The sequence below is a fragment of the Manis javanica genome, chromosome 3, assembly GCF_040802235.1.
Source record: "Manis javanica isolate MJ-LG chromosome 3, MJ_LKY, whole genome shotgun sequence".
Classification (NCBI taxonomy): domain Eukaryota; kingdom Metazoa; phylum Chordata; class Mammalia; order Pholidota; family Manidae; genus Manis; species Manis javanica.
Window position 1 is genome coordinate 96,474,415 of NC_133158.1, and position 25,750 is coordinate 96,500,164.

Below are 25,750 nucleotides of genomic sequence, written 5' to 3' on the forward strand. Positions count from 1 at the left end.
TTTTATATTTTCCAATGCTCTTAATCATGGTTCTCATTATTCCCCATGAAATTCTTCCAGAACTCGGACTATCAGAGAATGCGGAGGAAGAGCACCAGTAAGTCTCGGCCCGTGAACTGTGTGCCTCCTTGGAGACGGTTTTGCAGAGTCGAGAACAGAAATAACTCTAGGACCCTCAGGAATGAACAGATAGATTAAAAATCATGTTTGATCAACTGGAACCCTCCATTCCTACCCGACTACACATAGCCAAATGAACACATAGGCTGAAAAACACAGTATCTGATCTGGTTGAAGTCGTAAAGTCCATTCATTGCTTCAGAACCGATTTGTTAAGTGCTTGTTCAGTTTGGACCAAGCCCTAAACAAGAAAATATTGAGTCCAGTTGACTTGTTGCAGGGTTTCTGAGAGTCAGGTTGCCCAGAGAGGGCCTGACAGGAGAAATCAGGGCATAGCCAAGATAAACGTTGATTCCGTCTAGTACATAATATATTATTTCCTGTCTAACCCCACTGTGAAAGAATCCAGAAATGTTGGTGGGAAAAGAAAAATAACCTCTCCTAGTTTTAAATGGAAGCATGCCTAAGTTAATGACAAAGGTATTTATACTATTTATCTGTGAAAGGGGACTGAAATTGGTTTCTTGGCCTTTTGATAACAGAAATACTTTTTGACTATTTTACATGTGCTGAACATTCTAAAGGCCTTCTATATATATAAACTCATTTAATCATCCAAATGTTGCTCAGTCCAATATACTAAAATTACCTTTCTCATCAGAGGTTTTAATTAGCTGCAGAAGTTTTTATTAGACATTTTAAGAATTTGAAGTATAATTGACATACTCTCCTATTAGTTTCAGGTGTAGACTCTTTAAGATCATTTAGTTACATTGCATTGTGTTTATTCTATGTAAGATAGAGAACTGTCAATAATTAACACTAGAATATAAAGAATGTTCTATTAGGATGTTTGATTTCCACAAATTTTTTAATTAACTGACTTTAAAAAAAAATCAAATAAATTCATCACTGATAGCAAGACAGACAAGGCAAGCTTTGAGATGCACCAGAAACAAGGAGTTCAGAGATTTCAGAGAAGCAGTCAGGGCTCATACTCACTTGGCTGCCTTCTTTTTGCCAAAATACAGCTGGCTGCGGGTTTCCTTTAGTTTCACAGGGAAATGTCACTGTACGACCTTGAGCAACAATCTGATCTCTTGGCCTAACCACAAACTGTGGAGGAGCTATAATTAAAAAGGAAAGAAAGTGTGTAAAAATCAACCATTGGCAAGAAAAAGATATCAAAGGGAAAGTCTTGTCAGTGCCAGACAGAGATTACAGTTTTTTATTTACCTTTTAGCATTTATCAAAACACATTTAGGAAAGGGAAAGAGCACTCTATCAAACATGAGGAAAGAAAAGTAAGGAAGCATATTTCAAACACTACACATTGTAATCCTATAGCACACATATTTACATAGGATAATAGACTTTTAATGATACCCTAATTTTTTAGGACAAACATGGTTTCCCAATTTGCTTTTGTGTTTTGGATAAAGATGGAAAAGAATCAGTCCATTACATAAATATCTCCTTCCTCCGCAGTCAATCTATTGGCAAACATTGACTGCTCTTGTAAGATTTGTAGGCTTAAACTATGATCCCTACCCTCAAAGTGCTTCTATTCTAGAATTGAAGAGCTGAAGGGTTTAAAACATTAAAGAAATGAAGAGCTAGGAATTACATAAAAGATAACTAACAATATAAAGACATGTATACAAGTGGTTGATTCTATTTCACTCATTTCACTTAGATAAATAAGCATTAGTTAGACAAGTGCCATATTCCCCTGCTAGGCACTAAAGATACAGAGATAAAAAGCATCCTGCAGCCATCAAGGAATTCGCAGTCTAATGGAAAATACAAAACGTAACAATAATGACAACAATGCCAGAACTAAGACTACAGTTATCCAAGACTGGTAAGGATGGAGGTGGAGGCACTCTCAGACTACAATGGAGAGACACTTACAGTACAGGACATATCATACGTGTGATAAGACTTCACAGGAGAGGAATCCCTTTGAGTGACGGGAGCTGTGAAATGCTCTATGCAGGAAGTAACATTATGGGGGCTGTGAGGCAAGAGTGCTGTTTAGTTAAGAGGAGAAATGAACACATTCTAAACAAGGAGCTACTGAGCAAAGCACAAGGAGCAAGAACACACCTACTTTACAGTGTGTGGTCTGGTAGGAATGGAGGGTTCCAATTGAGCAAACATGATTTTTAATCTAATCTACAAAATATGGATTTGGGACTCAGTCATAAAAAGTTCTGAGATGCCAAACTCAGGATTTTATTCTGAAGCTTTTTAAACTGAGGAGTAGCAGATGCAAAGCAAAATTTTTGGAAGCTTTAACTCTTTAATGTAGTACAGATTGTGAGGGGAGCAGATTAGTTAGTAAAGTAGGGTGTCAGACTGGAAGATTAATAAAATTGTGTAAGTGAAGATAATGAGATCAATTAGGATAGTTAACTTCAATAGAAAAGAAAAATAAAGGGGTGAGGGCAAAAATTCTAAGAATATTCAGATTTAAATTGGAGCCAATTATAAAGAAAAAGAAGAAAGAGAAGACAGTAGACAGTAAAACTGGAAGTTTTCAGAACCAAAACCCATTCCTGTTGAAGAGAAAACAGCATATTTATTGCATGACTTTTCTGATTATATGTTTTCACTTTAACTAATTACTTATACTAGAAAACTTAAGACCAAGAAAAAAACTTAAAAATCAACTCTGATTTTTAGAACCTGGTGTACATAGCAACAACCCTAAAATTTGAACTTCAAAGAGTTCTAATAAATGGCATTCAGTACCCAGAGTTCTTTCAGTCTCTCAGGATTACCTAATGCAGGCCCAATAATGGAGTAATGTAGGGGAGCCTCAAACATATAAGTTACTCATTCTTACAAGAATAGCAGCAGCATTTAAAAAAAATATTCACTGTGATTCATAGTGACTTATTTTTTGGTGTTCTATTATACTGCCTCATCACTCAACTCATTCAACACATACTCCAGAGACAGAAGGGATAAATCTATGAAGTTTTCTTCTATAACTACAGATAACAGAAGACTAAGTCTAACAGGATGGAGAACCCAGATTTATGGATCTATTTGAACAGCATGTGATTTATGTTGCCTTGTATTTTCAGAAGATAACTCGCTTCTTACAACCTTATTTCTACACCATTCCACTGAATCAGCAGATACACTGATTTTTGTTCCATGCTTTCTAATAGTAATGATAGCTTAAATCAATGCTACAAAATTACTTCAGGAACAACTCTTAAAGCCCCAGAGTGTCCACTTCTCAGAAGAGATATGAAACCACCACATTATTTATATCAAAAAAGGATTAAGATTGGTCTTTATCATCTGTAATATCCAAGAAAAAATATATTAAATATAATTTAGGGACCAATGTATAGTTCTTTACTTCAACTATGAAAAAGTTAGTGCCAATATGGTCATTAACTAAGCCAGAAACATCGAGTGACTTAGCTTGTAACTCATCACAAATAAAAATTCAATTTAGTCAAAATAAGTTAACTGTATGGTAAAAGTCACATATTCAGGTTATTAGTTCATTTGTTTTGCTTTGGACCAAGAAGAATTTAAATTGTCTCACATAACTATCTGATAAAAACTTATAGCACTATAAAGTCCTTCTTTATATCATTTTGAAAATGTAATAACTGAAAATACACATGATTAAAATAAAGTAAAACATGAAAACATTTTATAGTTTAAAGCATATTATGCTTTGAATCTATCTACCTATCTGTTCCAGTAAAATAACCATCTGTATTTAAGTATAAATACAGACTTCATTGACTTTGACTTTTCTAGCTTTAAAAAAACATTGTGGTAGATGAATAATTTAGCAAAATGAATTTGGAATCAAGATTCTACAATTTTAACAAAGCTGATAAAAAATAGCCCCAAAATAAGGAGTGGCAGATGACCACATCTATCTATCCATTTTACTGAAAAGATACTATTCATCCATTTATTCATTCAAAATGTATTGACTAAATTATGAAACACTCTGCTTGGTACAGGGGGTGCAAAACCAAATAAAAAATAAGTCGTGGCCTGTGTCAGTGAACTCCAAGTAAATAAATAAATAAAATAGCACAGCATTATTTGTATAAAAATAGAAAAATGTACGGGCCATTTGGGGAGAAAGTGTGGGAGAGCAGGAAACTAGACTAGGCAGTAAGCAAAGAAGAGGAAAGATGCCAGAAGATGGTTACCCTTGAGTTACGTTTTGAAGCGCAAGCAACTGAAGAGAATAAATGTTCCTTGGGACCGAGAAGAGCAGATAGAAGGCAGACCTGTTTGGGGAGTGTAAATAATTTTAAAAAACAAAATTAGGATGCAGAAGTGATATAGGTGGGGCCAGATAATTTATGCTGAAAGAGCTTAAATTTTGCCCTGGAAGCTATGGAGATCTGTTCAAAGATGTTTATGTAAGAAAAATAAACTAAGATTTGTGTTTTAGAAAGAATGCTCTTTTTAAAATAGAAATGGCAGATTGAGGCTGGAAAATCTTGGCAAGTTGGGGCAGAAAGTCCAGCATAGCGCATAAAGAGAACATTTCATAACAAGTCTTAAAGGACAGAGAAATTCTGCAATATCACAATGTAATATTTACCACTGATGATACAATCTAAAAAGACCAGGAAATCAGAACTGCTTGAGTTTTATCCAATACTGAATTTTTTAAAATACCCCTAACAAAATATTATCAGAATTTGTGTTCTTCATGCTAAGAAATATTCTTTTATTGTGATGTTTATTTATACTGTACTTTTATTTCAAATTATTATAAACATACTGTATTTCTGATGCACCACATAGTTACTTGTCACTGGAACTTAGGCCACACCGATCTCCTCAGAACTGGAATTACCTTATCATTTTTAAAATTAGAAAAACAACAACTAAAAACATAACAGCATTTAACAAGTCAAAATATTTTAAGAGCATTCAAGCCTCTGAAAATGTACATCCTCCCCTATGGTCAACTAAAGTTGGACCACCAAAATGGATGACATCAATCACACTTTTACTTCCGTACGCTCTTTCTCTGCTCAAGATCTATGTTGCAATCTTCTGAGAAGAGATAGCAGCTGAAGGAATTTATTTTTGAGGTTTTAAAATGAAAAAAGTGCCTCAACAATTCCTCTGCTAACACTTCATAGTTTCAGTATTTCTGCCAGGTGGCAGTGAAAATTGTTCGGAAAGACAGTACTTTGCTGATGGCACCGAGGGGAGGGAGAAGGCAGAGAGGTGGCATTTTATCAGCACAGCACAGTAGCACAATGTGTAATATACATAAAATGGGTTTTCTATTATGGCTCTCATTAAATAAAAATGAAGAAAAATCAGATCTTCAAGATGACAATTCAAAACACACATTTAAACCTAATAAGAATTAAAGAAGTTTGAGTTATAAACTCCGGAAGAATATACTAGTTATAGAAATGGCAATTCTCTTATGTATTTCTAAGACAGAAGACTATAAAATATATATTTATATCCTCTCTAAAACCCAAAAGCATTAGACAAATCTTATGTAACTATGATGTAATAACCTAGTGGCTTAATCTGTTAAGTGATTATACCTTTTTGCTGCAGCTACAACAAGAAATTAGATGAAGAAAACAGTGGCACAATTCAGAGTTCTATTGACACTTACGAGTTAAAAACAATAGCTCTATGAAAAAAGTGTGCCGTGTAATTTCCAGGGAAGTGGACCCAAATATAAAAAGGTCAATTGAGATTAGAGGTCTGGTAGTGTTCACATGAAACTGTGTTTTTGAGAATTTAAATACAAGGCACAGTAAAGTGGATTTGATTTTTGCCAGATTATGCTTTGATACTGCATTCAGCTCAAGCTGGCTTCAATCAAAGTCAAGCTACAGCTCTGTTATGCTAATTCCCACTGGTGAGAATGAGTGGGTGATACAGAAATCAGATGGCTGAACAGCAGTAGGAGGCATAGGCCATGCACAAAGTGGGCTTGGAGATGTGGGCATGGGGGACCCTAAAGGTTAATCACATCATGTTCAGAGTTGTTTTTACAGGTAAATATGACTTTCTAGGGCAGGCATGAACATGGAGATAGTCATGCAGCAACTGCATACATTAATATGTGACAGGACAGCTACAAGCACACTCAGTGGCTCTTTCTTTGGGTATAATTTTATGCTGAGAGAATAAGCTTCTTATTCTGTAATAATAAACATTTTGAACTTTGTATATTAAACTCAAGTAGAACACAATATTTTTGCTATGTGATATCTGTTGCTTGTTAAATTCTAATATGTTCCATGAGCAGATTTGAAAAGCATGCTTTTCTATCATTTGCTTCTGATAAAAATTCACTGAGTCACAAACTGCTCAACACAACAATGATTAATAGTGCTCATTAAGTGCCAGGAAGTGTGTTAAACCATTGACAGGCATTATCTCATTTAATATTCAAAGTCCTGTATATTAACTACAACTATTGTGATGTGAAGACTAATAAACTACATCTCATATAGGATATACAGGTTTTTAAAAATTAATGCAATAGACTGGAGGGCAGGTTTGATTTCTGGTCTATCTGATGCCATGGTTGTCATAATTTCTTAAACATTGACCTGCTTCTAGATTAATTCACTTCCCTTCTAACCAAGATCTGATTACCAAAGAATTTGTTGTGTCTAGTACCAAACGCAAGGTTGAGGGTGATACACTATGATTTCTAATATGGTAGAGCATTGTTGAAATTTTATAACAGTATGTTTGTCCTGAAAAAAATGCTTTTATTGTTAATATAACATAAAACCTATAATCTTGATCTTTCTGTACTACCTATAAGTACAACCTTTCTTAAGTATACTTATTTCAAGTCATTCTTTATTCAAAGAATACAGTGTTCTTTCTATTGCTCGTCAGTGCAGTGCTTGACAGTTATCCTCCTCAGTGTGGCATTTTGGCTTCCATCAAACAGCCCAGGATTTTACCATCCTGACACTCATTTGTTCCAAGACCAGCTACAGCATTTCAGCAGGCTAGTCTACTTTAAATTGCATGCATATGTATTCGCTTGTTCTTGTGGTTAACTCATTTGATATCTATTACCCTTTGATCAACCTTGTCGACAATGATTAACCTGAGCACAATCTATCTTGTACCTTCCTTGTGTTCTTTCCACTTGAAAGTAGTTGCCTTTGCTTGCCTTGCCTCTATATTTCCCCCCTGTCAATGTGTCTTGCTTCCTCAGTTCAGTTGTAAGCTCTTACTGGTATGGGGTACTATCATTTTGCATTGAAATGGTGGGGATTTTTTGGCCTGGAAAAGCCCTAGAAAGTGAACACTAAGTGAATGACTTGAAAAGGGAAAAAAAAAATTCTTGATGTGAAGCAAATACTAATTTTTTCCATCTCATCATGCCTGAAGAATATATCACATTCCTATCAGTGACAGTGAATCACTCACTATTGTAGCAGTGGGTGGAGGGGTAAAAGAAAATGTGTTTGAAAATAATGTGCTGATTCTGGTATTTCCCTCTGTAAAGAATGCCCTCTACAGCAAACGGAAAATATATGAAACAAAGACTATTAATGAGTCGCCACCCTCCCAGAGTGACAAAAAAAAAATACAGAAAAATACAGGCATTATGTAAGAACTGATTCTAAAAGTTCCTGTAAAAAAAAAATTGGTTAACAGACTTACCCCATCAACAAATATAGCTAGCAAGAAATAATTTCATTAAAATGCAATACAGAACAGGAGTAAGAGATGAATGTTTACTCAGTTCATAATCAGAACAGATTGGCTTCTAATTGATAAATGATTGTTTCTTCAAATTATTTAATTCCATTTAATTTTTACTATTTAACACTTCACTTGATTTCAAAATAATTTCTGTTAATAATATTGGAAATGCATAATTCCATAAAATATTTGACTTGAAGCTTATTAATACACAATTCATTGCAGAGGAAGCAATGCATTTATAACGGAAAATATAACAGAGATACAGGATTTAAAATGATCATTTTTCTAAAGACTATTTAATCACATTTACTCATTTGTCACTATTTTCAAGGAATACAAATGATCAAATTGTAAAATTACTCATCTTTCCAGTTAACCATTTCTTACTGAATCCATTATTTACTAGATAAGTGATATGTTTTCTTTCTCAGCCAGTACCTTACTTCTGGCTCACATTAAACTTTTTTGATCTGTGATAAAATACCAGTATCCACACATTTTCTTTTAACAATAGCCTAATAATCTAAAATATACATGCTCTTTCAATGTCAAAATGCAAAAGGAAAAGTATAACATAGCTTACTGCTTTCATAAAAATGGAAAGTAAAGTAAATGGTCAAAGAGGAGAGAATGACTACAGTGAATCACAATGCTTAGATTCTTCATCTATTTAGATTTCATCCTCCTCCACCTTTCAGATGACTCACATATACAAACTGTATTCAATCCTGTGAGCCAAGACATGTTGCAATTGTGCAACAATTACTCTTCTACTTCTGAACCACTTCTATGGAATTTATTGATTGTTGGAAGACTCACTTTTCAGGGTTCATATAATATCTAAAGTTCTAAAAGTAACTCTTTGTTATTCAAAATCTGATGACTAAAATAGGTTATGAAGTTAGTCAAACGTATTATGTAGTGTCACTATAAAGTAACATGTGGCCTTCTAAACTGACATGTACAATAGCTGTGAAAACAATCTCAAGGAGGGTTAAAGATACTGAGTTTTCATTGTAAAAGTGATACAAACAGAAAGAATCATTTGTTCTGTGGTAGTGCTTAAAAACATTTTGCTTAATTCACAGTCACATAATACATTCTCTCTGAAAGTGAAGAATGTAAATATTAAAATGAAATAACACTACAATTATTTATCAAGAATGGATAGAATGCTTTTGACAAGAGTAAATTTATTTGGCTTGAAGTATCTTGGACTTTTGGCTCTCATAGACAAGCAATTAAAAACAGTGTTATAATAAACAGCCATATACACATAGCCATTCTGTACTTGGCCTTTCCTTTTTTTAAGCCAACACATTACTGGGCACAGTATTAGAAATGAATTCAGATGTTGGTTGAACTTAAATTTATAATACTATGCAATTATTTTAAACATTCACTGGTTTCATTTTACATCAGGGTCTGAGGGTATTAAGATTTCTGCCCAGAACTCCCTGCCTTTCAGAGGAAACTCACATGAAAACAATCAAGCATGACATAATATCATGAATGTAAATGTTGTGATACAGGATGTCCTACTGTTCGAGAATAACCTGATTTGATCTGTCTCCAACCATTGTGGAAAGTATTGAGGAAGAGAGAGCAAATGATTTGCACTTTTGAGATTAAGTAGGTAAGGAAGGGTGAGAGGTTGTTCCTTGCAGAGGAAAAAATACATGCATTATGATATTCATAACACATACATTATGTTAGAGGTACGAGTTTCCCAGACTGAACCAATGCACCATTCCTCTCACCTGGCTGGGCCTCCACCTTTGGCAATCCACATCAGCCTATTTGTTAAACTAAAGGATTATGATGGGGGAACCATGAATTTTACCATGTAAAAGGTCTTTACTGGCTTTAGAAAGTTCAATTTAATCCTATAATGGTATTAAATATTTCTATATTGTAATCAATGGAATAGTGAATTCATAGACTAAGTTGCATAAGTTTACAGATTATTTTAAATTTTATTACATTTCAAGTTACTAAAAGAGATTTTATTTCAATTATAAGTAAGTACAGGGACTCATGTAGCTATAATAAATCATTCTGAGATTCAACATGAAAATTTCGTACATAGTATTACCTATGTATGCATATGTGTGTATTAATTAACTACAGAGTTATAAATTGAGAATTCCCTAGAAAAACCTGTCAAAATTTAAAACAAATTCTGAATTGTAAATCACATTTTCCCATTTTATTTTGGCCTTTATCAATAGCAGTTTTGCTTTTCTATTTGCTTTCCTGCCTAAAATACTGAGAATAAAATAAAATTTTGTTTTCTTTCAGGAACTGTTAATTCTCAAGAAAAACACTGTTAACTTAAAAGCTAATAAATTATTAAACAAGGCAATATTTACATTACTTTTAAATAAAGATCTTATTTTTACCAGCAAAAGGCGAGTAGTTCAATGAATGTTAAAAAAACATTCTCTCCAGATCCTAAATTGGGAGGAGTAGACTTCTCATATTGTGTGTAGTAGGGGTTGTAAGTGACGGGGTGGGGAAGGGAAAACTATAATTTAAAGATGGCTCCTCAAGTAAGTGGTGAGACAAGACATCCATTTTTACTCACTTAACTTGTCAATTTGACAGAACTGTCATGTCAGCACTCCAGCTAAACCACGAATGCTGATCACATCCCGTTATCTCATTTTTTTAGAAAAAGATTGCAGGAAGATGCCAATCAGAAAAAAAAAAAGAGAGAAAAGAAGAAAAAAAAACTTGCAACCAAGGAACAAATGCACTGATGCTGAAGGGCTGCTTAGTTAACAGAATTTTAATATGCAATTGCAATGTTTCTTAATAACATTAATTACACGCTTAGTAAGGCACCATCCTAACTCATTAGTGTCTTCTTTTTGTTGTATTTTATCTCCTACTAGCAGAATGGGGTCTCTGTGATTGGCCTGTTACCATTAGTGTTGCTTAATCTTTTTATAGCACTATTTAAAGAGCTTGCATAAACATTTTCTAGGCAAGTATACCTATGTACGCATATGTGTGTATCAATTAACTGCTCCAACATTTGGCATGCCCCTACCGCATGTAAGTGTCAGACTAGACCCAGAGGCAGCAGAAAGATAAATACAACAATGTATTTACTGACAAAGAGCTAATAGTTTTCTAGGGCAGATGAAAATAATATCCTTAATAAATCTGGGAAATAATGTTTGCCACAGAGAGATTTAAAAAGACATTCAGATATGTTTTGACTCAAAATTTAATTTAATTTGGTAGTTTATACATTTTTAATGATTTAATTATGTACTATTCCCTTGAGTGCCATTTAATATGTTTTAATATATTGTGTAGTAATTCAAATTCATGCATATAATATTTAGGTATAATGTACATTGTAATATATATTTTACGGTATATGTGTATATATATATGTGTATATATATATATATCATGATATCTTTTTCTGTCTACAAATTACCATAACTTTTAAAAATGAAATATTTGACTTTCTCAGAAAGTGTGACTACAATGTTAATGCTATTTCTGGTAATAGTGAAACCCTTAATACTAATCTTATAATTCTATTTTGGAGTAGACCATTTACATTTAACTGATATTTCATAGTTGATATTTATAGCACTTTAATTTTAACTACTAGGTTAATATATTTAGTGTTGATTTTATTCTTATTTGGACAGAACTCAAAATTAATGAGTAAGTTTTTTTTATATTTAGGTTAAGATAATGGAGTAAAGGCTTATTACTCCACTTCCTTCTATTGAAACAAAAGAAATTAAAAATATGGACAAACTACCATAGCCTCAATGACAAATTATAAAGTACCCCAACTAAACATAGTCAAGTCTGGAGAAAAATGGTGAAGCATGTTGAACACCAGCTAGTCTCAATTCACAATTTTCTATCACTACTGATTTCACAAACATTATCTGTCAATGTTGTGATAGCCAATTACACATTGGATGGGAAGAAGGAGATCTGAGTCAAGAGAGAGGGACATGAGAATATATTTGTAAATGACATATCCGACAAGGTGTTAACATCCAAAATATATAAAGAACTTAGACACCTCAACACCCAAAAAGCAAATAACCCAATTAACAAATGGGCAGAGGATATGAAGAGACGGTTCTCCAAAGAAGAAATTCAGATGGCCAACAGACACATGAAAAGATGCTCTACATCACTAATCATCCAGGAACTGGAAATTAAAACCACAATGGGATATCACCTCACACCAGTAAGGATGGCCAGCATCGAAAAGTCTAAGAACAACAAATGTTGGCCAGGATGCGGAGAAAGGGGAACCTTCCTACACTGCTGGTAGGAATGTAAGCTATTTCAACCATTGAGGAAAGCAATATGGAGGTTTCTCAAAAAACTAAAAATTGAAATACCATTTGACCCTAGAATCCCACTTCTTGGAATATACCCAAAGAATACAACTTGTCAGATTCAAAAAGACATATGCATCCCTATGTTCATCACAGGACTTTTTACAATAGCCAAGATATGGAAGCAACCTAAGTGTCCATCAGTAGATGAATGGATAAAGAAGACGTGATACATATATACAATGGAAATACTATTCAGCCATAAGAAAGAAACAAATCCTACCATTTGCAACAACATGGATGGAGCTGGAGGACATTATGTGCAGTGATATAAGCCAGGCAGAGAAAGACAAATGCCAAATGATTTCCCTCATTTGTGGAGTATAACAATGAAGCAAAACTGAAGGAACAAAATGGCAGCAGATTCAGAGACTCCAAGAAGGAACTAGTGGTTACCAAAGGGGAGGGGTGTGGAAGAGAGGGTGGGGAGGGAGGGAGGAGGGGACTGAGGGATATTATGTTTAGTACACATGGTGTGGGGGGTCACGGGGAGAACAGTGTATCACAGAGAAGGGACATAGTGGATCTCTGGCAACTTGCTGCACTGATGGACAGTGACTGCATTGGGGTATGGGTGGGGACTTGATAATATGGATAAATGTAGTAAACACATTGTTTTTTCATGTGAAACCTTCATAAGAGTGTATATCAATCATACCTTAATAAAAAATTGAAAAAAAAAAAGAGGGACATGGGAAATACAAGACATGTCGTTGAAGACAACCAGCTTAGTTAGGGGGAAGGTCCTGAATGAAAGAAAAAGCCAAGCCTACTGTGGATAGTAAAATTTTAAGGTGACCCCATGACCTTTACTTCCTGGAATGACTTCCATTGTTATGTTATGTGACATGACAGAAAGGATTTTGTGCATGTAATTAAAGTTACCAATCAATTGACCTTAATATAAGTGGGGTAGTCAGGTGGGCCTCACTTCTTCATGAGACCTTTCAATCAGGGAATTTTCTCTAGCAAATAGCAGAATGGGAATTCACAGATACACCAAGCAAAGCACATGAAGATTCAGTGACGACTGCTGATTCTGAAGGTTATGGAGGCCATGTGCAAAGGCTAGTGAACTGTGAGTGACCCCTTGCTGGTAGCCAATAAGGAAATGAGGACTTCTATCCTTCAACCACAAAGAATGTAATTCTGCCAATAACCTGAATAATTTTTGAAGCTGATTCTTTTGGAGAGTCTCCAGAGAAGAACTGAGCCTGGTCAAAACCTTGACTTTGGCTGGTGAGATGCTATGCAGAGGACCCAGCTGAGGCTGTTAGGAATTCTGAACTATAGAACTGTGGTCTGATAAATTAGTACAGTTTAAGTTGCTCAATGTATGTAATTTGTTATGCAGCAATAGAAAACTAATACACCTAAAAACCATCTTCATTCTGAAGCTTGAAGTATGAAGGAAGATGAAGAGGGAGTTTCATGTGGAATACAGAGTGCATGTAAGGTTTGCTGTTTATGACCAGGGTCACCAGTATATTGAGAACAAAATAGTATTTTTTGATAAAATAGTAAAGACAACAGCCTAGGTAGAAGTTACAGAGTGATGCTGATATTTCCTACTCTCTCTTCTCCAAATATGCAAACCCTAGTCTTAGCAGTTAACTATAAGAGAGGGTCTAAAACAGGATCTTTACAAAACAAAATAAAACAAACTATACATTAGTTAATTACATATTTAATTAATGACAGAAAGGAAATAATCAATTAATCAAAGGGCAATCAAAAAATCTATATATCCCAAGAACTTCTCAAGAAAACACAGAAATACCTTAGAATAAATAGTTGCCCATAGTCTATATGAAACTATGTACAACAGGGTCTCACTTAAAAAAAAAGAAACTAAAAAAATTCAAAATTTATCTCCATTAAACTGGAAATGAAGAAAGTTATATTCAAGCTTAACAAGCAGATGAACAGAAGAGAAAATAAAATTAAAGAAATACATATTTCAGAAACAAAGAATGATAAACACAATTGAAAAAGTGAGATGGTAAATGGGCATTAAGAAATAAAACATGAAATTGAAATGATAATTTCAAAATTATTATAGATAAAAAAAATTAAGGAATTCAGAAGAAGGAAAGCCAACATAACTGATGTATTCAAAAAAACGAGGTAAGACAGAAAAAGTATTCAAAGATGTAACAGAAGAAAACATAGTTAAAATAGAATAAATTAAAGCATGGATTTGTATATTCAATGGACTTATGTCCTAGGACTATTAGATAAAGGTGATTCAGGACCATGACCCAGCAGTTATTGAAACAGGAGATACACTGGTATTCAAATAGTAAAAGGGCATCCCAGTCAAAGATAAAAATATTCTGCAAGCTTCAGACTTCTCTATAGTACCATTCAATGCCAAAACAATTGAACATTTTCACTAAAGTCTGAAGAAAAAATGTATGACTCTGTAAGTTAATACCTACCCTCTAGTTTAGAGGCAATGAATTTACATTCTCAAATATATAAGGACCTTCTGAAAGAATCAAGTCAGTGACTAAAACCAGCCAAGCATGAGAAGTAACCAGCACTTGTTTTTCACTTTAAAATTTGCCCTAGCTTAAGATATTGTAAACTTTTACATTATGGAAATTCTGTTGGAATATACAACACAAAACAGAATGCATTTTTCTTCTGCCTATTTAATCAAAACATATGGTGAAATGAAAAACGTGATGCTTACTAAAAATGAAATGGGACTCTGCATAAAGTACCTAATTAGCACCAGGTGCAGGAAATATTAAGCACTGGTAGGAGGGAGATGATTACCTCAGGTCATGGGGTAACAGCTTGTCCAAAGAAGAAAGTCTTCAGGGAACAAAAGTGCAGGTTTCCTTCCAAGACACACTCAGGATGAGTTTTAAGGGAAAAGTGGATCTTGACATAAAAGGATTTAGACAAACTACCTACATGTTTTCTGATTTTTAAAAAAACCCTGGAATATTACAATTTTAAGTTAAATATATATTGCATATTAAATTTTCCATATTTCAAGGTGGGGTGGAGAATAGTGATGTCAGAAATACCAGTTGCATTATCCTGTAAGTAATATCTGCTTTATAATTTGCCCTGCATGAATTTTTCAGTTACTTTTTTTTTTTTGGACTTCATGGTGGCATCAATAAAATGTTTTAGAGCATATTGTAATAAGACTCCACTTCAACTCAAACCAGAACTTGCTAAAATTAGGATATATTTAATGTTTGTGTTTAAGCACTTAAGGATTGAAAACCAATGTCCCTAGAAATTTTTTGTTTAGAATAGCGGCTGCTTCTTTAAAATAACAATAAAAGAGAAAAGATGGGAATTTTGCCAAAAGCATATATGTTTTTCAATACCTACAAACTCCTGTGTGACCAGTATATTCTTCTATCAAAAAGAAACATACTTCTGATTCACTAAGTTAGGAAACAGAGGTTTCCCTAAAGTTGTGTATTAACAGTTTGTTTTTGATATTTTAAACAAGTTTCACCTGATACACTCAGTTTTTGGTTTCCATTTGGAGATAGTCAGCATCCAGCATATGGTATACATGATACAAAGTGCTGAGGGGCTCAGCTTCACAAGTAGGGCAGCTGGTAGATTTGACAATTCTTTTCCAAATTACTCATCATGTTTTGAGTTGCTGCTAGGAAAAAATGTGTTGCCCATCTCCAAAATAGATGTTCTTTTTTATTTTTAACCCTGGGATAGGCTTCCAATAGAAAATAAGACAGATGGGTATAAGAAGCAAGATATTTATCCCTATTTGGACCATTTTCTTCTGTCAGTTCCCTCATCAGAACTTTTCCAAATAAACAAATGAATATTTTAGCATTCATAGTTAACTAAGTCACAGTATGTACTTTACTTTTGTTTTGTGTATAAAGAATGCCTTTGGAATAGTAAAAAGCCAAAACTACAGGAAGGGCAGATTTTTAGTTATCAAAGTGGCATTTGTCTGGATGGTGCGGTAACCAGCAAATAGTGAAGTCAGATGACATGTCCCTTTCTGAGATGTTGATGACATTGCAGACGAGTAAGTGAAATCCTACGAATACTTCCCTCTACTGGCAAGTCCGTGCTTGTCTGGTTTCAGTAGTATTTCCCACTTAGGGGGTTCTCTAAATTATGAGTTGTCCCTACACTCTTAAAAGGACAGGTCAGAAGGTGTTTATTCCAACTATGAATTGCATAGAGCTGCCAGTTCTTTAATTCAAAGGTCATAAGAGTCATCCACTTGGACAAAACTTTCAGTGTGAGGGTTTACAATGATTTCTAAATGGACTTTCCACACAGACTACCAAGTTTCTCATTCAGTAATTAATGTAATGATTGGTTTTTGAACCTATAAATGTTCCAGAATTTGCAAATATTTCTGATTTTCTTTCAAAAGTCTTGGGTAGGAACTATCCCCCAAATGTCTCTATATTTTATATTCTTGGTACAATTTCTTCATCTACTTTATATGAAATTAAAAGCTGGAATTTTCCTCTCTGTGGTTTCTACTTTGTAAAATACTGTTTATGCTATCTCCAGGAGCTTCAAAGTTGAAAAACTTATGTTCTAGCACATCAATAAGTACTAATATTAATGCAGTTTTCTATCATTTGAACATTTAATTCACGATTTTACTTGATTTGTCCCTTGTGACCTTACAACAAAAATTGATGCATCTATAGTTGCTGAATTAAAATTGATGTAAAAAGGTGATGGAGAGAAAATCAGGCTAATTTTCTCTTTATCAATTGCTTCTTTAGTGATCCAAGAAAAGTATATCCAATACACAGTCTCTAAAATTAATAGTAGTTGTCAAGTTTAAAGTATAGTTCTTCATATTTCATTCTAGATATATTTATGAAATGACAGACTTTCTCAGAATAAAATACAATGTGTCGAGAAGTAATTCTTTAGTTTCAGTCCAATGGGAATTTAAGAAGTAATTTCAAACATGAACAAAAAAACAGAAATAACTTTTGAAATGCCTTGTAGGTGATAAATACCTTTCAGCACTCTGTGTATGTTACATTTCTTAATAAATATAATTTATGAGTTTTAAACACATTGGAAACTATTATCATTGAGCTTTTAAAGTGATATAAGTCAAGTGGTCATGACTTATGAGCAAAAGATTTCTCAATAGAAAGATCCATGATTTATATGCAATTTTTTCCCTTAACTTGGAGAGTTAATATCTTATTGTTTCCCATTCACTTCTTAATTTTAGGTGTCAGATTATAGATATGTAAAGTTATCATTAATACAGATTCTTAAACATACAAAAAAGTGAGGCTTAGAAACCATAATGTATCCCTCAGTTTTCTAACATCAATTGTAAAAAGCATGAGCAATTTAATAATTATATTTCAAGAAAAACCTGCAGTTTAGGTTCAAATAGTAAGCTTTAACTATATTTTAAAAATATTAAAATGTGAAGCTCAATCTTGAACTCAGTTTATTCTTACAATAGCTTTAATAAGTCAGTATTATTTTTTCCATTTTAGAGACAAAGTGATTGAGGATCAGGGCTATTAAATAACCAACAAAGGAAGTACTGGTCAGAAATGGCAGAGCAGAAACTGAGACGGGAAAACAAGTTCTATTTACTGAATTTCTATCCATGTAAGAATATACTACATAACAATAAGGTTTGTGAATATTTTAATTAATGGGGAAAAATGTTATGAATTTGGTCCAATATACACCAAATGTTAGCAATGCCAAGGCAAAGAAAGTATTTAAGTTAGACCATTTATTTATAAAGCCGTGTCAAACTGAATAACTTATTTAAGTACTCTTAATATACTAAAGGAACAACATACTAAATTCATTCATTCATTCTATCTAAATTCACCCATACATTCATCTATTCATTTACTTGTAACACAGTTGCCAAGATTTATTTAAACACATTTAATGGTAGGTTAATTTAAACTTTAAAAGATATGCAGAAAGGTTATTAAATCAATGAATTTGAAAAGATTTTATCTCCCAAATGTTTACAAATAATTACCACTAAAATTACTGCAAGTGTAAGCTGTTAACTTCAATTTTGCAAAGCCAAGCAAATGAGGAGATAGATTAAAACCACAAGTTTTTCATGCGAAAGAGCACAACCTATACTTCCCTTTTCCTCTTAGTGTAAACATCTCCTTAGAATAACTGGAAGCATTCTACTAAACTTTGTTTAAATTGGCATGCAGATAATAAGTGTGCAGCAGTTAAAAATATCCTTAAAAAGCAAGGACTCCAAGCAGCTTAAAATAAAAGAGGTGCATAAAATAACAGCATTTCTTAATTTAGTTCCAAATCTTTTATCTTCACAAATATCAAACATGACTAGTAATTATTTTAAACTTACTGGAAAAAAAGAAAGTACTGTATTTTTTTCTTAAAAAATTATTTATAATATATAATATTCATGTATTCTTTTACACAAAAACTTTCACCTACTCATTGCTAAGTAGGAAAAGTCACTACAAAATGGTTTATCAAAGTGATGGAAAGATCAGTAGCAAATTTTACAGTGGTCTCTCAATCTTAAAATATTAGTGAATAAATATATTTCATTCAGTCAAATCCTACTATGCATGAGTTATGAAGCATTGTACAAAGCCATGCTAAATGGATAGAAGTATGGCTACTTACCAACAGGGCGAGCTGTAGACATTACAATGGTGTGGTGAGAACATAAAAAGAAATTAAAAAAAAGAAAAGAAAATTATCAGAATGCATGATGTGTAATGTTACATTTAAGTATGGACAGTAGAGTGATTTCTAGTCTCATAATTCAAGTGTGAACAGGATGTCTGAGTTTGATAAAACTGAAAGTTATAAATATAATTTCAAGAAAATAATTATCTTGCTTCCCAGGATTAAGTATAAGTAACTGGAGAGATATTTTATGTAAAGTCTTACCATTATTACTTACTACAGTTATTATTTCAGAGAACTTCTCAGAGTTAAACAGCCTTGTGTTAATCCAAAGTTAAGAACCTGATGAATATAACTATTCAAGTCACAGACTAGCAAATGTCATGTCAATAAAGAAGGCCTCGCTGTCTGATTTAAATAGCAATTGGATTTTCAGCATGGTTAGTCAGAACCATTACAAGGACTACAGAAAAGCCCCTGATGCTGCTTTTCAGACAGTAATAAGTTAAGATCACATCATTTTTCATCCGTGGACATGGTGAATGAAAATATAACAAATAGGTTGGAACATCCTTAGAGATTTCCTGAGAAGCTCCCTAACTATAGCTAAGCTTTTTTCTTTTTTTGGCCGAGGACAGGAAACAGTGACTGACAAGTTGATTCTTGTTCAAACTGAGAATGGCTTTGAAACTACTGCTTCAACAAATTATTATTTTTTATTATACCATAACTTTCAATCACTAAAATCAGTAGTAATAAGCTGCCCCTGTTATTAACGCACAGAAATTGTAAATGACAACACATGGGCTTAATAATTCTTTCTTAAAGAGAATGCCAAATCAACATAGATTGCAAATCACTTTATAGAAAACCAATGGGCAAAGATAAAACATACGATCCCATTATTCAAATGAAGAAGAAATATACTTAGTAGCATTTGAACTTTTATGAAGTCTCACATTCAATGTACGTTTATTCAACAAACAGTGCTTCATCCATATCCCAGTAGATAAAGCCCCAGTGCATATATAATATGACTCTAAACCTTAGTAGTAGTTGTCTTGATGATGTCTCATTGGGCATGATGAAATTAAATATAGCCACTGAAACCATATTTATAAGCATTCATACCCTCAACAAATACCTCATACTACTAGTTTTGTGCAATCTCTGAAATAATTCTTGACTTGCCTCTATATAAGATTCAGTCTTACAATATCATTCACAATGAAAAGGGGGGTTAGGACAATTCAAAGAAGAATAAAGCAATTATAGCAACAGTATGAAAATTCTAGCTTAGTAAAACCAGCGTGTCTTACAGTTTGTGGCGGGTTTATTACAGCAAGAGGAAGAGAGCAAGTGAGTCGCCCGACTTACAACTTCTTTCCTTTATGGAGGGGGAAGAGAGGGACACACAAAAATAACAACGAAGCTCAAGACAACAAACATCATGAAGTTGTGCCTATTCCAACTGATGAGATTTCTCTTGATTTTGCCAATGTCTAAGAAAAAAAACTTTGGCTTTCGTTTTTGAATTTGCATTTTTCAGGTACCACCTCAAACTGAATTTCAAATACAATGTTTCCTTTAGAAACAGAAAGGCATTTTGAGTCTATGATAGTAAAGAGAGGGGAAAAAAGAGACCATTATGAAAAATCATGTTTTAAAGAAATAAAATGTATTTCTCTTTCCCTCAGTTTAGTGTAATACCAAAAGAAATATTAAGGCTTTATTTCCCTAGAAGCAAGACAGATTTTCCAATGAAGTCTTGATTTATGCAAAGCCAGTTTGAGCAACTGAAAGATGGGGAAAAAATGTATTTACAAATATGCAGTTTGTGTTAACTCGTTTTGGAGCCATTTAAAAATGTTCTATTAGATTATGAATTATTTTATTAGAATATAAATACTAGGAGGTTTGCTGTTGTCTAACATTATTTATTTCTAATATTATGTTTGTCAATTCAGAGCTGCTTGTTTTTGAGTTTAATTTTATAGTCTTATTTCTCCATATTTTTGAAGTGGAAAACAACTGGGTACATCTCTGTTTCAGATTTTGCCTGTAAAACTCCTTTTCCTTTTCCTCAATTGCTTTAAGTAAACATCATGATAAAAATCTTAGCAGAAACATTACAATAAAACTTCTTGTCTGTGTTACATAGTAACATTTCATTCCAGAAAAAAAAAACAAAAAACAGCAGGTGGATATTTTCAAAATCAACAAATTAAACTGAACTGTGTCCCTGCATTAAACAGATGAAAATGGATGAGGCCTCTTGGGTCAGTTGACCCTGTTCTGATAAAATGGGCTGAACACTTCCTTTATGTGCACAGAAAAATGAGCACACACTCACAAAAGTCACAGATAATGTTTTCTTCCTGCTAACCTCTTAGCATGAGAAATCCCAACTGCTTTTCCTAATGGAAAAAAATGAAAATACTTTTAAACAATATTTTACTTCACAATATATTGTATTATGGAAACTTTTTTTGAGGTTTCAGTCTTAGATGAGTAATAAACACATACTACACAGATTAAAATCTAATCTGTCGACAGGACACGGATAAGGGAGGAGACCATTTAGGGTTTGCTGATTTAATAAAAAATCCTATTAGACAAGTCTGTGTATTAGTTTTCTAAGTTAGCTTCAAACGTCCATGTATGAGAAGTTGCTTTATTAAATGAAATTTTAAACCTGAAACTCTCAACAAAATATGAAAACAATTAGCTGGAAAAGATCTTAAAGCAAACAAACTATGTCAAGTTTCATTCACCCTAGCATTCAAGTATAAAAGGAACCCTGATGCTTCCACAAAGGACTCCTCACATTTTCTCACCACTTGTTTAACCAGCAAATATTTTTTTGAATGGAACATTTCTTGGTGGGTTGTTTGGTTTTTTTTTTTTTTCCATTCACTTCGGAAACAACAAACTTTGGGAAAATGTGGTCAAATTAATTGTTTTTGCAAAGGGCTGCCTTAATAGAAACAAACAAATATATAGTCACCTACAGAGAATCTAGGTTAAATGCTGTTAAGAGGCTTACAAAGGACATCAGATTTTGAGCATATATAATCAGCATATATTTCAATTGGCATACGATCATAATTTTTGTGATATTAAGTAAAGAGAAATAAAATGTTTTCAAGCAATTAGCTTGCCAAGTATTTCTGAATTTGTTTTGTATCTAAGTTTACACTAGAATGTCAGCATGAGAGAAAGTGGATTAAGTGGAATAGGAATGGAGCAATTGAGAAGTATGGAAACCACCAATATTTTTGCAGGTTTCCAAACCTCATGTCTCCTAAGAGTTACCTGGAGGAAGATGAGTTGTTGTTATTTTATTTTTATTTTATTTTTTGATGCCCAAATCGTAGATCTGTTAAAATTGTTTTTCTTACCACCTGAGAACCCCTGGCGCATCTCTCAATTATACACGTTCCTCCTAATCTTATGAAAAGTGGGAACAAAGCTGCACAGGCTTAAAAGGTATGACTAAACAGAGAGAGATGTAATTGCGACCTGGGCAAAAACATGCTGCCAACCTCCTTATCAGGTGGGATGAGAGGAGGGGGCATCAGCTAGGGTAGTGGAAGGAAGGCTGAGACACTGAGCAGGGGGTGCACTTGTCTATCTCTGTGTGAAGCCCTGTGTGTGTGAACAATGCTGTGGGCACACGTCGTATCTATTTGGCAAAAGTGTAGCTAGCTCTCTACGCGGTACTACTTGGTACCTTGGGCTGTAGAATTGACTCATGTGGATCAACATTCAGCAGTGGGAAGACAGTTAATTCATTCTGGCTCACTGTAGGGTTAAGCAATGCTTCCTTTGACTTACAAGCAATTCCAGGGAGTCTATAAATGGACATTATTCCGTGACTGAGAAAGTGCATGACACCCAGAAAGGGAAAGTTATTATAGGAGTGGCACTATTTCAATTATTTAAGGCCAATGAACTTCACAAATCAATCTCTAAATCATATTTTCTCAGCATGTGAGCTCCTTTGTATCCATTTTTCACCTTTGGAAGCAGTGTTAGTTTTTTTCAGATTGCTTTTTGAATGCTGAAATAAAAAATAATTTCAGAACAGTCCTCTACTGGTGTAATGGAAGAGCCTAGTAAACAGAAAACAGTACCTTTGAAATTAGTGACATTTAAAACAGTAAATAATTCAAAGCAATGGAAATTTAAAAGATGAGTAAACCTTTCTACTGTTGAGATTTATCTTTAAATCATTAGTTATTATTTATTAAATAAAAACTAATCACAGTCATCTATTCAAATGCAAATTTGAAAGCAATTTAATTAGTAATACGACACAAAATCTAGGCATTTTGATATAAAAATGAAACAGTGTAAGCTAGTGTTTTGATTGTGAGTTCACTTACCAATTTAACCAAATATTAGCTAGTTTAATTACATTTCAGAAATTAAGTCTCTTACCTCGGACTGTGAGAGTAGCAGAGGCTTCCACTTTTCCGACCCGATTCTCAGCAATACACATAAAAGTGCCTTCATCTGTACTCATTGCTTTTTTAATTCTCAGTGTATAATCGTCTTTGATGTCATACCTGTGTAGAATATGAATTGGTTATTAAATAACATTGGCTATATTTAGATAACACTAAGTATTCATCTTCATTTTTCTCTTTTTACACTGTACTTAACCTAAAACAAAACACACACACATGCATACAGTGTTCAGCCATATACTGTAGTTGCTTAAAGTTGTTTTTAATAAGATCATTAATTTCATATCTGATCTCCATTTGCTTGATCAGCAATTGCCTATATTTTATATATGTATTCAATTCTTGTTGCATCAACCCTATCAAATGCATTATTAACACTTTGACTTGATTTTTGGTGGCTTTTAGTCAGGAAAGACTGTATATTTTATCATTCTGTAAGTTGCACTGCATTAAAATATATGATTATTTTTTAGGCATTTGAATTGTAAAACAGCTGGATTATATTAAAGGAGAAAATTCCTCTCTTTTTTGTTGGCAAATTGACAAAATAATAAACCAGCATACTAGTTCAGAAAAAAATTCTCAAATTTTAACATAAATTTTTTGAAGTACTTAATTAAGTATATACTCTTATTAGAGTCTAAGAAATTAAAATTAAAATTACACAAACAAAATAATGAAGCTTTTATCTTTTCATATAGGATCTTCCCTCTTGATCTTCATTGATGGTCTTTGTTATTCCACACATGCATTTTTGCAATAGCTTCTAATTGATCACATTGCCTCTCTCTTCATGCACACCAAACAGATGAAATCCTATTTCCAAAATATTATTTTAACTGGTTCTGTCTGCTCACACCTAGCTGTGACTTTCTCTTGCTGTCAAGACAAATCAGAATTTATAGGTTTGCATTGAAGACTACTATAATCGAATTTGTTGTACTTCAAGCTTTAGCTAAAAGAATAGCACAGCTTAACTTTATTATATGACATAGACCTGATAATAGTTTTGTTTTATAGAACTTTGCATGATAAAAAGCAATATCTATGAACTAATCATGTTATCTATCCATCGTCCTCTATCCTTCAATTATGATGTTTACTTTTCTGTTGGCAGGTTTTGGGTTAAATATCTGCTGATTTACAATGTCATGCGTTGTTAGGGAAGTCTTACTCAATACACTGGTTTGAAGTCATCCACTACTACACTAGAAAGCTATAACTACCCTCTCCTCGAAATTTATTGTACACCAATCATTCTGCACTTGCATACATTTTGCATTGTTGTCTATTTTGATGAAGGCTGAGATCCTATCTGCTTCACCCATTGCTATAACATCAGCCCCCAACACAAAGCTTTAAACATCCAGTAGCACAAACAAGCAGTGAGGAGCACAGATTCTGCAGCCAAATGGATGGCATTTTCATCTTGGGCTCTGCCTCCTTGTATTCTTGTAATGGTGGAGAAAATACTTAAATTCTCTGGGTCTCAATTTCCTTATTAGCAAAATAGTGCTGATAACTCCTGTTTCATGGAGCAATGTGAATTTTAAAGAAACCATTACATACACAGTACATAAAACTCTTGCACAGAAAGCACCATACATGTTAATTCATTTTATTACACCTACAAGGAGCTCAAGGTATATTGGTAGAATACATGATAAATATCTTGTTTCTTGCTGACATAAGGGTCAACCAAATGTGAATGACTGTAAGGCTGCAAATTTATCATAATTATCTATTAGGGTTTTCTTATGAGCTATATTTACAGTTTAGGGCAAGTGTTGGGCTGAGATGCATAAAAGAGTTACAGTGCACAGAAAATTCTCTGCTTAACTTTGCCTATTAAAAATATGAGAAATAATGATTGTGATGATGGTTTCAGAAAAGTTGGTGATACATTTAATATCTAGCAAAAATAATTTTTCCTATAGCTAGTCTATTTCTGAATAACATACTTAGTTCTAAGATACAAACATTGAATACTAATAATGTATTTTGCAGACATTTCTAATTCATCTAAAAAAAAAAGAATTCTGGCTACAGTTTTGTCATTGGTTCTTATGTAACTTTAGGGAATTCTCTTCATCACTGTCTGAGTTTTCTCAAAAGCTAAAAGAAGGGAAGATAAACTTGAAAATCTACCAAGTCCTTTCGTCCTTTCTGGATCAAACACTTGTGAAAACATTATTCTAACAAGAGATGACACATTGTACATTATTTTGATTTGTCATTGAGGGAAAAAAATCAGAAATTGTATGTTGCCAGTTAAAAAAAAAGACACATTAGCTTACAGTATCTTCAAAACAATCCTCTAAATCATTAGCTGTCATTTTGCAGATGAAGAAACTGACCCTTAGTCAAGTAAAATAATTTACTTAAAGTCATTTCACCACTGAA

At 33.4% G+C, this 25,750-nt stretch overlaps 1 protein-coding gene across 11 annotated transcripts in view; it reads right to left on the reverse strand.

Annotated features, from left to right (window-relative positions):
* The window catches only part of ROBO2 (roundabout guidance receptor 2), a 1,411,015-nt gene that overhangs the window by 109,845 nt on the left and 1,275,420 nt on the right, over positions 1-25,750 (reverse strand). For 7 of the 11 annotated variants that reach the window (XM_073231816.1, XM_073231815.1, XM_073231821.1 and 4 more), the window contains exons 6-8: positions 23,319-23,446; positions 18,870-18,881; positions 1,123-1,247 (exon numbers count right to left, since the gene is read on the reverse strand). In XM_073231816.1, the coding sequence (XP_073087917.1) occupies positions 1,123-1,247; positions 18,870-18,881; positions 23,319-23,446 (265 nt within the window). The remainder of the gene's footprint in view (positions 1-1,122; positions 1,248-18,869; positions 18,882-23,318; positions 23,447-25,750) is intronic. The other 4 variants (XM_073231817.1, XM_073231822.1, XM_073231814.1 and 1 more) reach the window with 1 other exon arrangement.